Source organism: Homarus americanus, unplaced genomic scaffold (assembly GCF_018991925.1).
Source record: "Homarus americanus isolate GMGI-L3 unplaced genomic scaffold, GMGI_Hamer_2.0 scaffold4060, whole genome shotgun sequence".
Lineage (NCBI taxonomy): Eukaryota > Metazoa > Arthropoda > Malacostraca > Decapoda > Nephropidae > Homarus > Homarus americanus.
The window spans coordinates 727,808-744,727 of record NW_024746161.1 but is presented as its reverse complement, the minus strand read 5'-3'; the positions used below and the strand labels follow the sequence as shown (position 1 = coordinate 744,727).

Sequence of the window (16,920 nt, the reverse complement as noted above, 5' to 3'; positions counted from 1 at the left end):
TCTGGTGTTTACGGTGTGTGGTCTTGGTCTTCTTCCTTCACCCACAGTTAATATAAGTTATTTATTTAGTGTTTAACTTATTATTAAGGTTTTATTTGTTTTGTTTTAAGTTCAGGATATATATATATATATATATATATATATATATATATATATATATATGGGGCTAAGCTTGTGGAAAAAATATATATTGTATGTAATCACTCTCTGTCATTGGCCGTGGTCGATGCATCTGCATGTGTATATATTACCTCATTCCTCCTCCTCTCATCCTCTTCCTTCTCCTTGTCCTTCTCCTTGCTTCAGTCGCCGCCCACCTCACTCTGGGTAGCGACGCGTCCACGTGCATAGGTAGAGTGTTAGGAGCGACCAGTCCCGGCCGCGCGCACGCCCACGGAGTTCCGTGTCTAGGCTCAGTCCAGGACCACGGGCGAGGTCCTCCAGGGTCCACCAGGGTCCAACGGGGCCATAACCATGTCACCACCAGTAGTAGAGTGTCGCGGGCCAGAGCACAGGGTTGGGGCACAGCCAGATGGGGCCTCCTGCTGTACTGCTTCCTCTCATGCGGGGGTTCTGGAAACGCAACCAAAGCCAACATGATATAACATGAGCTGAGTTATAAGTGGTTGTTTTGAGCGAGTTATGGCAGCCACCTCTAAGGCTGAGAAGTGTCCACTTGGCGAGCGTTTCCACCAACCCTCACATGACTGACAACTGCGCCACAGCCTCACGCATACACCTAGTTTCGCGTCAATTTGTTCACTAAGACATTCAAATGAGAAGTATTTTATTTTAAGGTAAAAGTCATAGAATCGAATGAATGGCTATTACTATTTTTGCTTAGTAAGAAGCTAGATAGTGAGCCAAGCTTGGGCTGTGACGCCGGAGGAGCAGAAGAGATACGTCAACACAAATGTTCGACAGACAAGACACTCTTCACGTTATAACAAGACAAGAGTAAGTAGGTGGACATACAGACAGACATAACACATTAAAAGACAGAACTTAGCCTTTGTATAGATGTTCTTCACAGCTTTTGAACACAGTAATATAACCCCACTGCCTTCTCAATATTTCTACGTGAGTGAGCGAGGGTAAGAGTGTTTCACCAGGGTAATGACATTACCAACTCGTGTACCTCCTTGACCTCCAGAAGGAGACTCAAAGATGAACTACTGTTAACTAAGACATTTAACAGGTGCACTTACTAAAAAAAGTGTTTCACGGTCGTACTTGAAGCCTCGAGAATAGGAAAACCACTATCTGTCAGGTATTTCAGTAAACAATGTATCGGGAAAATTTTGTTAGGTGGTCTGGGTTAATTTCACGAGACTCACATAAACGGGCGGACAAATAGAAGACTCCAGATTATAACGTAATTAATGGTAAGGGCAGTACATAGTGAAGGACAGTGTTGAGGACAGTACATAGCGAAGGACAGTGTTGAGGGCAGTACATAGTGAAGGACAGTGTTGAGGACAGTACATAGTGAAGGACAGTGTTGAGGACAGTACATAGTGAAGGACAGTGTTGAGGACAGTACATAGTGAAGGACAGTGTTGAGGGCAGTACATAGTGAAGGACAGTGTTGAGGGCACACATAGTGAAGGACAGGTTGAGGACAGTACATAGTGAAGGAGAGTGTTGAGGGCAGTACATAGTGAAGGACAGTGTTGAGGGCAGTACATAGTGAAGGACAGTGTTGAGGGCAGTACATAGTGAAGGACAGTGTTGAGGACAGTACATAGTGAAGGACAGTGTTGAGGGCAGTACATAGTGAAGGACAGTGTTGGGGCAGTATAGTGAAGGACAGTGTTAGGGGCAGTACATAGTGAAGGACAGTGTTGAGGACAGTACATAGTGAAGGACAGTGTTGAGGGCAGTACATAGTGAAGGACAGTGTTGAGGGCAGTACATAGTGAAGGACAGTGTTGAGGACAGTACATAGTGAAGGAGGTGTTGAGGGCAGTACATAGTGGAACAGTGTTGAGGACAGTACATAGTGAAGGAGAGTGTTGAGGGCAGTACATAGTGAAGGACAGTGTTGAGGGCAGCATAGTGAAGGACAGTGTTGAGGACAGTACATAGTGAAGGACAGTGTTGAGGACAGTACATAGTGAAGGACAGTGTTGTGGACAGTACATAGTGAAGGACAGTGTTGAGGGCAGTACATAATGAAGCACAGTGTTGAGGACAGTACATAATGAAGGACAGTGTTGAGGCAGTACATAGTGAAGGACAGTGTTGAGGGCAGTACATAGTGAAGGACAGTGTTGAGGCAGTACATAGTGAAGGACAGTGTTGAGGCAGTACATAGTGAAGGAGAGTGTTAGGACAGTACATACTGAAGGACAGTGTTAAGGATGGTACTAGTGAAGGACAGTGTTGAGGGCAGTACATAGTGAAGGACAGTGTTAAGGACAGTACATAGTGAAGGACAGTGTTGAGGGCAGTACATAGTGAAGGACAGTGTTGAGGACAGTACATAGTGAAGGACAGTGTTGAGGGCAGTACATTGAAGGACAGTGTGAAGGACAGTGTTGGGACAGTACATAGTGAAGGACAGTGTTGAGGACAGCACATAGTGAAGGACAGTGTTGGACAACATAGTGAAGGACAGTGTTGAGGGCAGTACATAATGAAGGACAGTGTTGGGGGACAGTACATAGTGAAGGACAGTGTTGAGGGCAGTACATAGTGAAGGACAGTGTTGAGAGTACATAGTGAAGGACAGTGTTGAGGACAGTATAGTGAAGGACAGTGTTGAGGCAGTACATAGTGAAGGACAGTGTTGAGGACAGTACATAGTGAAGGACAGTGTTGAGGACAGCACATAGTGAAGGACAGTGTTGAGGACAGTACATAGTGAAGGACAGTGTTGAGGGCAGTACATAGTGAAGGACAGTGTGAAGGACAGTGTGAGGACAGTACATAGTGAAGGACAGTGTTGAGGACAGTACATAGAGAAGGACAGTGTTGAGGACAGTACATAGTGAAGGACAGTGTTGAGGGCAGTACATAGTGAAGGACAGTGTGAAGGACAGTGTTGAGGACAGTACATAGTGAAGGACAGTGTTGAGGACAGTACATAGTGAAGGACAGTGTTGAGACAGTACATAGTGAAGGACAGTGTTGAGGACAGTACATAGTGAAGGACAGTGTTGAGGACAGTACATAGTGAAGGACAGTGTTGAGGACAGTACATAGTGAAGGACAGTGTTGAGGCAGTACATAGTGAAGGACAGTGTGAAGGACAGTGTTGAGGACAGTACATAGTGAAGGACAGTGTTGAGGGCAGTACATAGTGAAGGACAGTGTTGAGGGCAGTACATAGTGAAGGACAGTGTTGGGGCAGTACATAGTGAAGGACAGTGTTGAGGGCAGTACATAGTGAAGGACAGTGTTGAGGGCAGCACATAGTGAAGGACAGTGTTGAGGACAGTACATAGTGAAGGCCAGTGTGAAGGACAGTGTTGAGGGCAGTACATAGTGAAGGACAGTGTTGAGGCAGTACATAGTGAAGGACAGTGTGAAGGACAGTGTTGAGGACAGTACATAGTGAAGGACAGTGTTGAGGACAGCACATAGTGAAGGACAGTGTTGAGGGCAGCACATAGTGAAGGGCAGTGTTGAGGCAGTACATCGTGTGAAGGACAGTGTTGAGGACAGTACATAGTGAAGGACAGTGTTGAGGGCAGTACAAGTGAAGGACAGTGTTGAGGACAGCACATAGTGAAGGACAGTGTTGAGGACAGTACATAGTGAGGCAGTGTGAGGACAGTGTTGAGGCCAGTACATAGTGAAGGACAGTGTTGAGGGCAGTACATAGTGAAGGAAGGTAAGGACAGTACATAGTGAAGGACAGTGTGAAGGACAGTGTTGAGGGCAGTACATAGTGAAGGACAGTGTTGAGGGCAGTACATAGTGAAGGACAGTGTTGAGGGCAGTACATAGTGAAGGACAGTGTTGAGGACAGCACATAGTGAAGGACAGTGTTGAGGGCAGTACATAGTGAAGGACAGTGGGGACAGTACATAGTGAAGGACAGTGTTGAGGACAATCATAGTGAAGGACAGTGTGAGGACAGTGTTGAGGGCAGTACATAGTGAAGGACAGTGTTGAGGGCAGCACAAAGTGAAGGACAGTGTTGAGGGCAGTACATAGTGAAGGCCAGTGTTAGGACAGTACATAGTGAAGGACAGTGTGAAGGACAGTGTTGAGGGCAGTACATAGTGAAGGACAGTGTTGAGGACAGCACATAGTGAAGGACAGTGTTGAGGGCAGCATAGTGAAGAACAGTGTGAGGACAGTACATAGTGAAGGACAGGTGTTGAGGACAGTACATAGTGAAGGACAGTGTTAAGGACAGTACATAGTGAAGGACAGTGTTGAGGGCAGTACATAGTGAAGGACAGTGTTGAGGGCGGTACAGTGAAGGACAGTGTGAAGGACAGTGTTGAGGGCAGTACATAGTGAAGGACAGTGTGAAGGACAGTGTTGAGGGCAGTACATAGTGAAGGACAGTGTTAGGGCAGTACATAGTGAGGACAGTGTTGAGACCACATAGTGAAGGTGTTGAGGGCAGCACATAGTGAAGAACAGTGTTGAGGCAGCACATAGTGAAGGACAGTGTTGAGGGCAGTACATAGTGAAGAACAGTGTTGAGGGCAGTACATAGTGAAGGACAGTGTGAAGGACAGTGTTGAGGACAGTACATAGTGAAGGACAGTGTTGAGGACGCACATAGTGAAGGACAGTGTTGAGGGCAGCACATAGTGAAGGACAGTGTTGAGGACAGGACATAGTGAAGGACAGTGTTGAGGGCAGTACATAGTGAAGAACAGTGTTAAGGACAGTACATAGTGAAGGACAGTGTGAAGGACAGTGTTGAGGACAGTACATAGTGAAGGACAGTGTTGAGGGCAGTACGTGAAGGACAGTGTTGAGGACAGCACATAGTGAAGGACAGTGTTGAGACAGTACATAGTGAGGCCAGTGTGAAGGACAGTGTTGAGGGCAAGTACATTGTGAAGGACAGTGTTGAGGGCAGTACATAGTGAAGGACGGTGAGGACCTAGTGAAGGACAGTGTGAAGGACAGTGTTGAGGGCAGTACATAGTGAAGGACAGTGTTGAGGACAGCACATAGTGAAGGACAGTGTTGAGGACAGACATAGTGAGGACAGTGGAGGAGGTGTTGAGGGCAGTACATAGTGAGGACAGTGTTGAGGGCAGTACATGATGAAGGACAGTGTTGAGACAGCACATAGTGAAGGACAGTGTTGAGACAGCACATAGTGAAGGACAGTGTTGAGGCAGCACATAGAAGGACAGTGTTGAGGCAGTACAATGAAGGACAGTGTTGAAGGACAGCACATAAGTAGGACAGTGTTGAGGGCAGCACATAGTGAAGAACAGTGTTGAGGACAGTACATAGTGAAGGACAGTGTGAAGGACAGTGTTGATGACAGATAGTGAAAGGACAGTGTTAAGGACAGTACATAGTGAAGGACAGTGTTGAGGGCAGTACATAGTGAGGACAGTGTTGGGGCATATGGACAGTGTGAAGGACAGTGTTGAGGCAGGAAGGACAGTGTGAAGGACAGTGTTGAGGGCAGTACATAGTGAAGCACAGTGTTGAGGGCAGTACATAGTGAAGGACAGTGTTGAGGACAGCACATAGTGAAGGACAGTGTTGAGGGCAGCACATAGTGAAGAACAGTGTTAGGGCAGCACATAGTGAAGGACAGTGTTGAGGGCAGTACATAGTGAAGGACAGTGTTGAGGGCAGTACATAGTGAAGGACAGTGTGAAGGACAGTGTTGAGGACAGTACATAGTGAAGGACAGTGTTGAGGACAGCACATAGTGAAGGACAGTGTTGAGGGCAGCACATAGTGAAGGACAGTGTTGAGGACAGGACATAGTGAAGGACAGTGTTGAGGGCAGTACATAGTGAAGAACAGTGTTAAGGACAGTACATAGTGAAGGACAGTGTGAAGGACAGTGTTGAGGACAGTACATAGTGAAGGACAGTGTTGAGGGCAGTACATAGTGAAGGACAGTGTTGAGGACAGCACTAGAATGAAGGACAGTGTTGAGGACAGTACATAGTGAAGGCCAGTGTGAAGGACAGTGTTGAGGGCAGTACATTGTGAAGGACAGTGTTGAGGGCAGTACATAGTGAGGACAGTGTTGAGGACAGCACATAGTGAAGGACAGTGTGAAGGACAGTGTTGAGGGCAGTACATAGTGAAGGACAGTGTTGGGGACAGCACATAGTGAGGACAGTGTTGAGGACAGTACATAGTGAAGGACAGTGTGAGGACAGTGTTGAGGGCAGTACATAGTGAAGGACAGTGTTGAGGGCAGTACATAGTGAAGGACAGTGTTGAGGACAGCACATAGTGAAGGACAGTGTTGAGGACAGCACATAGTGAAGGACAGTGTTGAGGGCAGCACATAGTGAAGGACAGTGTTGAGGGCAGTACATAGTGAAGGACAGTGTTGAGGGCAGTACATAGTGAAGGACAGTGTTGAGGACAGCACATAGTGAAGGACAGTGTTGAGGGCAGTACATAGTGAAGGCCAGTGTTGAGGACAGTACATAGTGAAGGACAGTGTGAAGGACAGTGTTGAGGGCAGTACATAGTGAAGGACAGTGTTGAGGGCAGTACATAGTGAGGACAGTGTTGAGGACAGCACATAGTGAAGGAGAGTGTTGAGGCAGTACATAGTGAAGGACAGTGTTGAGGGCAGTACATAGTGAAGGACAGTGTTGAGGGCAGTACATAGTGAAGGACAGTGTTGAGGACAGCACATAGTGAAGGACAGTGTTGAGGGCAGTACACATAGTGAAGGACAGTGTTGAGGGCAGTACATAGTGAAGGATAGTGTTGAGGCAGTACATAGTGAAGGACAGTGTTGAGGACAGCACATAGTGAAGGACAGTGTTGAGGGCAGTACAGTGAGGCCAGTGTGGGACAGTACATAGTGAAGGACAGTGTGAAGGACAGTGTTGGAGGCAGTACATAGTGAAGGACAGTGTTGAGGCAGTACATAAGTGAAGGACAGTGTTGAGGACAGCACATAGTGAAGGACAGTGTGAAGGACAGTGTTGAGAGTACATAGTGAAAGGACAGTGTTGTGGGCACATAGTGAAGGACAGTGTTGAGGACAGCACATAGTGAAGGACAGTGTGAAGGACAGTGTTGAGGGCAGTACATAGTGAAGGACAGTGTTGAGGGAGCAGTACATAGTGAAGGACAGTGTTGAGGACAGCACATAGTGAAGGACAGTGTTGAGGACAGCACATAGTTGAGTGTTGAGAGCAGTACATAGTGAAGGACAGTGTGAAGGACAGTTGAGGGCAGTACATAGTGAAGGACAGTGTGGGACAGTGTTGAGGGCAGTACATAGTGAAGGACAGTGTTGAGGACAGCACATAGTGAAGGACAGTGTTGAGGACAGCACATAGTGAAGGATGTGAAGGACAGTGTTGAGGGCAGTACATAGTGAAGGACAGTGTTGAGGGCATATAGTGAAAGACAGGAAGAGAAGTGAAGGACAGTGTTGAGGAGCAGCACAGTGAAGGACAGTGTGAAGGACAGAAGGAGGCAGACATAGAAGGACAGGTTGAGGTAAAGATATAGTGAAGGACAGTGTTGAGACAGCATAGTGAGACAGTGTTGAGGACAGTACATATGAAGGACAGTGTTGAGGGAAGCAGAATAGTGAAGGACAATGTTGGAGGACAGTATATAGAAAGAGGGACAGTAAGGACATTGAGACAGCACATAGTGAATGACAGCAGTTGAGGAAGACAGCAAGTGAAGGACAGTGTTGAGGACAGCAATACAGTGAAGGACAGGTTGAGGGCAACATAGAAGAGCAGTGTTGAGGACAGTACATAGTGAAGGACAGGGTGAGGCAGTACATAGTGAAGGACAGTGTTGAGGACACAGTGAAGGACAGTGTTGAGGTAGTGAAGGACAGTGTTGAGGGCAGTACATAGTGAAGACAGAGGTCAATACATAGTGAAGGACAGTGTTGAGGCACACAGTGAGGACAGTGTTGGAAGGTACATAGTGAATAGTGTTAAGGACAGCAAGACAGCAGTGAAGGACAGTGTTAGGACAGTACACAGTGAAGGACAGTGTTGAGGGCAGTACATATGAAGGACAAAAGAGGCAGCACATAGTGAAGGACAGTGTTGAAGGCACATAGGGAAGGACAGTGTTGAGGAAGGCACAGTGAAGGACAGTGTTGAGAAGCACATAGTGAAAGTATATGAGGACAGCAGTGAAGGACATGGCTTGTAGACAGACAAAGTGAAGGACAGTGTTGAGGACAGTACATAGTGAAGGACAGTGTTGAGGGCAGTATAGAAGGACAGTAAGGAGGGTATAGGTGAAGGACAGTGTTGAGGACAGCACATATAAGGAAGGACAGGAGAAGACAGTGAAGGACAAAGATGACAGAAAGGAATGAAGGACAGTGTTGAGGAACAGGAAACAGTGTTGAGGAGGGCAGAGTAAATAATGAATACAGAGGGCAGCACATATGACAAAGGAGGCACATAGTGAAGGACAGTGTTGAGGGCAGTACATAGTAAAGGACAGTGTTGAGGCATATAGGAAGGGGAGTGAAGACAGCACATATTGAAGGACAGTGTTGAGGTACAGTGGATGACAGTGTTGGAGACAGCACATAGGAAGGACAGTGTTGAGGCAGTACATAGTGAAGGACAGTGTTGAGGGGAAAGTACATATGAAGGACAGTGTTGAGGACAGTACATAGTGAAGGACAGTGTTGAGGGCAGTACATAGTGAAAAGTGTGAGGACAGTACATAGTGAAGGACAGTGTTGAGGGCAGTACATATTGAAGGACAGTGTTGAGGGCAATAAGAAGTTAGAGGCAGTGTTCAGGGCAATAAGTAGCAAATGTTCAGGGCAGTAAGAAGGTTCAGGACACTTAATAGCAAAGTGTTCAGGGCAATAAATACTGAATGGCAGTGTTCAGGGCAGGAGGGGTTCAGGGCAATAAGTAGTGAAAGGCATTGTTCAGGGCAATAAGTAGCAAAGTGTTCAGGGCCAAAATACTGAAGGACAGTGTTCAGGGCAACAAGTAATGAAGAGCAGTGCTCAGGGCAATAAGTAGCAAAGTGTTCAGGGCAATAAATACTGAAGGGCAGTGTTCAAGGCAATTTATAGTTTGGGCAATTGCTGAATTAAAAGTTAAGGACAATGTTCACAGGGCAATAAGTAGTTAAAGACAGCCTGGGCAAGTAAGTAGTCAAAAGCAGTGTTCAGGACAATAAGAATTGAATGACAGTTTTCAAGGCAATAAGAACTGAGGTAGTGTTCAGGCAATATAGTTAAGGGCAGTGTTCAGGCCAATGTTCAGGCAATAAGTGAAGGATTTAAAGGCTAAGTAGTTGGCGCACTATTCAGCAATGAGTACTTAAGGGCAGTGTTCAGGCAAAATGAAGGGTAGTGTTCAGGGCAATAAGTAGTTAAGGTGTTCAGGGCAATGTTCAGGGCAATAATAAGTGAAGTGGGATTTAGGGCAATAAGTAGTTAAGGGCACTATTCAGGGCAATGAGTACTTAAGGGCAGTGTTCAGGGCAATAATAAATGAAGGGTAGTGTTCAGGGCAATAAGTAGTTAAGGGCACTGTTCAGGGCAATATAGTTAAGGGCAGTGTTCAGGGCAATAATAAATGAAGGGTAGTGTTACGGATAATAAGTAAGGGGGTGTTCAGGGCAACAGAGTGCAGTTGGCGTTCAGTAAAAAGAGAAGTGTGGGATTTCAGGCAATAGTAGTTAAGGGCACTGTCAGGGCAATGAGTAGTTAAGGGCAGTGTTCAGAGCAGTGTTAAGGGCACAATAAAATGGTAGTGTTCAGGGCAATAAGTAGTTGGCAGTGTTCAGGTATGAGTAGTTAAGGGCAATAATAAATTGTGTAATGTTCAGGACACATGGTTAAAGGCAGTGTTCAGGGCAATGGAATTAGGGAAAGAAGGTTCAGGCAATAAGTAGTTATGGGCAATGTTCAGGGCAATGAGTAAAGGATAGTATTCAAGACAGTAGGTAATAAAGGGCAATGTTCAGGGCAATAGGTAAAAGGGTAGTGTCTACGGCAGTAAGTAAAGGGCAGTGTTCAGGGCAATATGTAGTGAAAGGCAGGTTCCAGGCAATAAGAACTGAAGGCAGTGTTCAGGGCAATGAGTAGATAAAGGCAGTGTTCAGGGCAATAAGTAGTTATGGGTAATGTTCAGGGCAATAGGTAATAAAGGGCAGTGTTCAGGGCAATAAATAGATAAATGCAGTGTTCAGGGCAATAAGTAGTTACGGGCCGTGTTCAGGGCAATAAGTTTTAAAGTACAGTGTTCAGGGCAAGAAGTAGATGCCGTGTTCAGGGCAAGAAGTAGTTACGGGCCGTCTAGGGCAATAAGAATTGAAAGGCAGTGTTCAGGGCAATATGTTATGGGCAGTGTTCTGGGCAATAAGTATTTAAGGGCAGTGTTCTAGTAATAAGTAGATAAAGGCAGTGTTCAGGGAATAAGAAATGAAGGGTAGTGTTCAGGTAAGTAGAAGGGGTAATCTTCAGGGCAAGAAGTACAAAGGCAGTGTTCAGGCAATATGTTAAGGCAGTGCTGCAGAGGCGAAGGGCAGTGTTCAGGGTAAGTAGATAAAGGCAGTGTTCCGGGCAATAAGACATGAATGGTAGTGTTAAGGGCAATAAGAAGTTAGGGCAGTGTTCAGAGCAAAAATAGGGCGGGCAGTGTTCAAAATGAGTAGTGGTATCATGGCAATAAGTAGCCTGCGGCAGTGTTCAGGGCAATACAAAATTAGGGCAGTGTTCTGGAGAATAAATAGTGACGGGCAGTGTTCACGGCAATGAGTATTGTATGTCAGGACAATAAGTAGCCTAGTGCAGTGTTCAGGCAATAAGAATTGAGGCAGTGTTCAGGCAATAAGAATTTAATGGCAGTGACAAAGGCTAAGCAGGCAGTGTTCAGGGCAATAAGGCGAAGGGCAGTGTTCAGGGCAATAAGTAATTTAAGGCAGTGTTCAGGGCTAAGCAGAAGAGCAATGTTTAGGGAAGTAAAATTCAGGTAATAATTAAAGTGTTCAGGCAACAGGTATGAAAGGCAGAGTTCAGGGCAATAAGAATTGGGGCAGTGTTCAGGGCAATAAATACTAGGGGATAGTGTTCAGGGCAATAAATACTAAAGGGTAGTGTTCAGGGCAATAAGTAGTTAAGGGCAATGTTCAGGGCAATAAATACTGAAGGGTAGTGTTGAGAACTGTAATTAGTGTAGTGTTCAGGGCAATAAATAGTGAAGTGCAGTGTTCAGGGCAATAAGGCAATGAAGGGCAGTGTTCAGCAAGGCAATAAGTAGTGAAGGGTAGTATTAAGGGCAATAAGTAATATAAGTGCAGTGTCCAGGACAATCCCAAGGGAACTTGGCTGCAGTCAAATTTTCAATATTGTTCATCATAAGTTAATAAAGGACTTAACAACCTACATCAAAGAAACCGGCCTCGATCGTGTACACTGCCGCTCGGTTCTAATGGAATTTTAATGTTTTCGTGATCAAAATATTCAATTAGTATTAACATTATTTACCTGATTATGTAGTGCCAGTATTTTTAGATAACAGGTGGTGGATTATAGAGATTATTAAAGAGAAATAATTTACGATGGTAGTACTGTACAGAAGTTAGTGAACACGTACAGGTTAGGTGATAACTGTGAAGAAAAAACATATCCTAGATAATAGTTGACATATACGAGTACACCACTTATAACACCGCCCTGATGACGTATCAACAGTGAAATTACAAGTAATTAGAGAAACGACTATGGACGATGGATGTGACTTTGATTAATTTTTTTTTAGAGAGAGAGAGAGAGAGAGAGAGAGAGAGAGAGAGAGAGAGATGTGTGAGAGTGAGTATGGAGTTCAGTTCAGTATAGCTATTCTCAAATTATTTTTAATAGAAAGTTGTAAGGCGAGATTCACATAAATAAACACACACACACACACACACACACACACACACACACACCACACACACACACACACACAGCTTTTAAATGAGAAGAGCGTTTATTTGTAAATGTTGGCAGATGTTCGTGTATCCTACAGTTGAGGCGATGCAGATTACTGTATAAATGAGACATGAGAGATATGTGAGGTACACCCACTAAAAATTATTGGGCACCCTTACGGCGTGATACAATATGACACGAATGCCGAATAATTTTTTAGTGGTGTACAGTACTTGTGAGGTATTGATGAATGAAAGTTGACAAGAAGGAACACGTAATGGCGTTTCGTCATAGTACTGATGACAAGATGTGCTGAGTTAACTTTATTTAGAGCCGAGGATATTTACTTAATAATAACTTCAAGCATTGATCTATAAAGTAATAGTCGAGTAATGATACACTGAACGACGGAAGTACATTAACTTAAAACGTAGAAGTAAGAGCCGAATCACTTATAAAGTTTGTAGTGTTTAGACGGGATTTTTTTTTTAAAGATGGCTAAGAGGAGAGGGATGTGCTCCTTAAACGTGAAATTATTATTCAATAGGAATCATACACAAACTATATTGACAAGTTTCTAGAAAGACTTAGGGTACATTATGAGAGGCGTTGTTGTTAAGAGCGATGATAGGCTTCGTTAGTTCGAATACATTACAGTATGGAGAATGTACTGCAGGATAAGAATGTTGTTGAAGCCTGAAACTTGTCGGCTGATGAGAGGTGGTTGACGTTCAGTGTGTAAGGGTTATATCTCACAGTTTACCTTGATGAAGTGTTTTATAAGAACTGGATCAGAGATGAGAGTGGAGGTGACGCTTATGTGGTGTGTGAGAAAGCATGATGAAGTGTACTGTGAGTGTACAGTAGGTACGGGTGTGATGTTCATTACACACTGATTGTTCCCAACAGTGTCGATGACAGAATTTTGACACAGAGAACTAAGGCGACCGTAGTACTTATTAGCTGAACTCCAAACCATTGGCAGTTGTGAGCGGTTACTAGTTCACAGTAAATTGACCTCAGTGTCTATGAGTATTCCTTCACAATTTGTCCATCAAATTTGACTCCCTCACCTTGTTATACAGATTGGATTCCTCATGGACTCACCAATACCAAACTTTAGAGTACATGTAAATCATGAAAACTGATTCATGAAACAGTAATTGATAGTCCCACTAATTATTTTTGAGCTCCCCATAGAAAACGTTGATTTTGTTTGTACTACTTAGACAACAGTTAAGAAAGCTTAAATATATATTTCTTAAATCTGCCTGACTCCTTCATATCTTAGTGGCAGCACCGGCAGGATCAGGCTGTAGAACAAACACTGGTTCTTATATCAATGATTAAGTTTGGTTGCGACTGTAGACCACCAAAATATGACATGAGTTACGAACTGGTTTGAACTGTAGGACCTGGGTTGTGGACCGTGGACTGGTATAGTGACTGTAGCATCCGGCTGTGCCCCCAACATCGTGCTCCTAAGTTCAGTTAGAAATGAATGTTGTTGGTGTCGTTGCTTTAGCTTAGACGCTGCGCTAGACTAAGTCGGTCCTCCCGGGCCCAGACGAGGGAGCTGCGGGAACACCCGGACACCACCCGGACTCTCATGATGGAGTCACTACCTCACAGGGCGAGCTCGTCAACCCCAGCAGGCTGCCCAGGTTTGTCTCCCATGCTCACTGAGGGCCGCTCTTTCACCTGCGTCCTGGTGAGCATGATCGGAGGCCCCTGGCAGGTGCTGAGGTGGGAGATAAACGCAGGCTTGTCTGAGGGGTGATGCTGGGCTGTCATCGTGTTCATGGCTTGTACAAATCACAAAGCCCTCATTTTAATCTGTGAACACAAGCCTTCATTAATAGTGTCATAAGTAGTGAAGGCGCACAATAGCCTCTTGCAACCCCAGATTGGCTAGCGTTTGACGCCCCGAGTTACGAAGGCAGAGAGCCGCCAGCACAGGGAGAAGTCTTTGGCCTGACGCCGGGAGGCCCCAGGATGACGCGCCGTCACCTGCCCTCGTGACACTTTGCAAGTCCACTGTCATTCCTCGTGGTAGCGCTCACAGTTTCTAGAGGCTTAGAGAGAACGGCTGCTAGAAGGGATTAGATGAAACTAGAATGGCATATCTAGAATAACGAAGGAAATAGAAAAACCATCAACATAGTCCTTTGGTCTTGTTCCAAAATTTTAGGCGTAGATAGATCTATAGTTAAAGAAGCTGTTCTAGACACCAAAGGAATCTGTACATACTACTAGATATGGAAGTTGCATAGAAACTAGGCCTGTTAGATCCTAGTCGACGACTGATGCTGAACACGTCTATGCGTACCGGTAAATCCAGCCAGTACAGCCCCTGTTAATACTTATTTCCTTGTTATTTCATCTTTTTGCACGTTAAATCAGTTATGCACCTTTCCATAATATTTTTTGACTTTTTTCCATTTCGCACAGTCATACGTTCATTCTATGCACCCGATTTAAACTTTTCTTATACAGAGTTTATATACATATATTTACTATTTCTGGTACATTTTGTGTATCAGTTTTGTCCTTTATATTATTATTATTATTCGAATTTACTTCTTTCATTATCCTGTCTATCTGCATTTTGGTGCTAATTATCATTATATTGGCCCGTGCATTTTATCTGTTATTTTTCTATCTTTTTTGCTCGGTGTTATTCTTAATTGCTCTAAAGTACGGGTTTTATTATTAAACCTTTGTTTTCAAGTGTACTTTGCATAACACAATTATAATTAGTTTCGATTCATACTACCAAAGTAGATCTATGATTCAACACTTGCTGTAGGCTATTGACTCATAACACAATTCAGGACTCAAGTCAGTTTAGTCTGATGACATGCGATCAAGAATTAAGTCTATACGTAACACCCTAATTGAAGGCTTAATAAGCTGTGAAGTTGAGTCCAATATTCCTGGCTGAACACTGTAGCCGCGGGGAACTGTGCTGCTCTGCGCTGTGGTCCACCTCTTCTCCACACACAACACGCCATCTTGTGCCTGCCATGCTGCATAACTCTTGTGCAGTTTCTACACTGCCACTGGTGGTCCCACGACGCTGTAGTAAAGCAGAGCAGGCGCGTGAGGTGGTGGGCGGGGAGGAAGGAGGCGGCGCAGCAGGGGCGGCAGCAGCACAGATCCCGGGCGGCGAGCGGCAGCCGGGAGGCGGCAGCGTGCTAGCGCTGCCGCCCCAGCAGCCGAGCCTGATAAGCTGGCACGCTTGGCTCCCCTGGTGATATGGGCGGCTGTAGACGGTGCTTGTGTGGCGTTGCAGTTCTTCCTCCGCCTCAACTACCTGGACATGCACCGCACCTACGGCTGCGCCGCAACCCCAGCGCACACGGCCTCTCTGCGACTTTTGCGGCCGAAAGTTCTGTCAGCCTCAGAAACTGAAGGTGCACATCAAGCGAATGCACAGTGGTGAGTGTCAGGAGGAGGTGAAGGTGGGGAGGTCACACACCCTTGTAAGTGGGGTGAAGAGGATCATCAAGGGAGAGGGGGGAGGGCTCTGGTGACCGGGTACCGGGAGCCCTACGTCAAGGGCCAGAGAGGACGACCTACGGTAAGGGCTGCTGACCAGGGCGAGTGAGACTCCACACACGCCCACAAGTCTCTATCCGACTCTCAGTGTATGGTTTTTTATCATTTATAAAACATACAGGAATTCTTGAATTGTAATGCTGTAATATTTCAAAAAATATAATTAAACTTCTCAGAAATATAATAACACTATGGTAAATTTTACACTACAAGAAAAAAATTAAGACAAGCAAATTCAGTCCATAAAATTCTTGGAGGTAGAGGGACGAGAGTCGTGAAAGCAGGCAGGGAGGGCAGCCTGGAGCCTGTGCCCCGCCCTGGTCACGCACGCCACAGAGAACCACTCTAGCGGAGCGTCTGGGCAGGGAGTGACGGCGGCTGGGGGCGCCTCGACTCTTGTCTTCACTCCTCGCGCAAGATATGTTTGCCACCTTCACTCACAGTCTTAGGGGCCCCCCAGCTTGCCGCCCTCCAGTGTCAGACACTCACTCTTATCCTGACGTTGGTCTCTCCTTTTCTCTCTCGTGTGTGTGTGTGTGTGTGTGTGTGTGTGTTCAAATGAATGTTTATGTGTTTGTGTCATCATAATGTCTGTAATTGTTTTCAAATGTGTGTGTGTGTGTATGTGTGTGTGTGTACGAATATATGTGTGTGTGCTTGTGTGTGTCGACGAGCAGTTCTTCTTGCGGCTACACTCGCTGGACATGCACGTGACGTACTCCTGCAGCCGCAACCCTGCCCGCGTCTTCCCGCTCTGCGACTACTGCGGCAAGAAGTTCTGCAGCCAACACCTCCGCTCTCACCAGAAGCGCATGCATGCAGGTAAGTACGCAGGGGAGGGGGACGCCCAGGCTGTAACACCTCACTTAACAAGGTCCTACACAACAGCGCCAGTGGACTGCAGGCTCGGTGCTCTTGTTGTTGCACGCATAATTTCAAATTTTAAACCTTTTTTGCAATATTTTTCTCTTTCACATTGATGTCATATATTTTTTATAAGTACATGACAAAAAGTTTGGGTATAATAAGGGGCTAAGTTTGGAAAATTTATTCAACTGATACATTTTTTATATTATCAATGCATGGTTTTTGTTGAGTGTTTTAAATATTAATATGGATATAATTTCAACTTTTCATCCAACAGAGGTCAAATATATATGTGCTATCTGGAGACATGTTTATATATATATATATATATATATATATATATATATATATATATATATATATATATATATATATATATATATATATATGTGTGTGTGTGTGTGTGTGTGTGTGTACTATTAATGACAATTATT

At 45.0% G+C, this 16,920-nt stretch overlaps 1 protein-coding gene across 1 annotated transcript in view; it reads left to right on the top strand.

Annotated features, from left to right (window-relative positions):
- LOC121878953 (homeotic protein spalt-major-like) overlaps positions 1-16,920 on the top strand; it is a 47,565-nt gene that overhangs the window by 14,508 nt on the left and 16,137 nt on the right. The window contains exon 3 of the mRNA XM_042385405.1: positions 16,297-16,441. Coding sequence (XP_042241339.1) covers positions 16,297-16,441 — 145 coding nt within the window. The remainder of the gene's footprint in view (positions 1-16,296; positions 16,442-16,920) is intronic.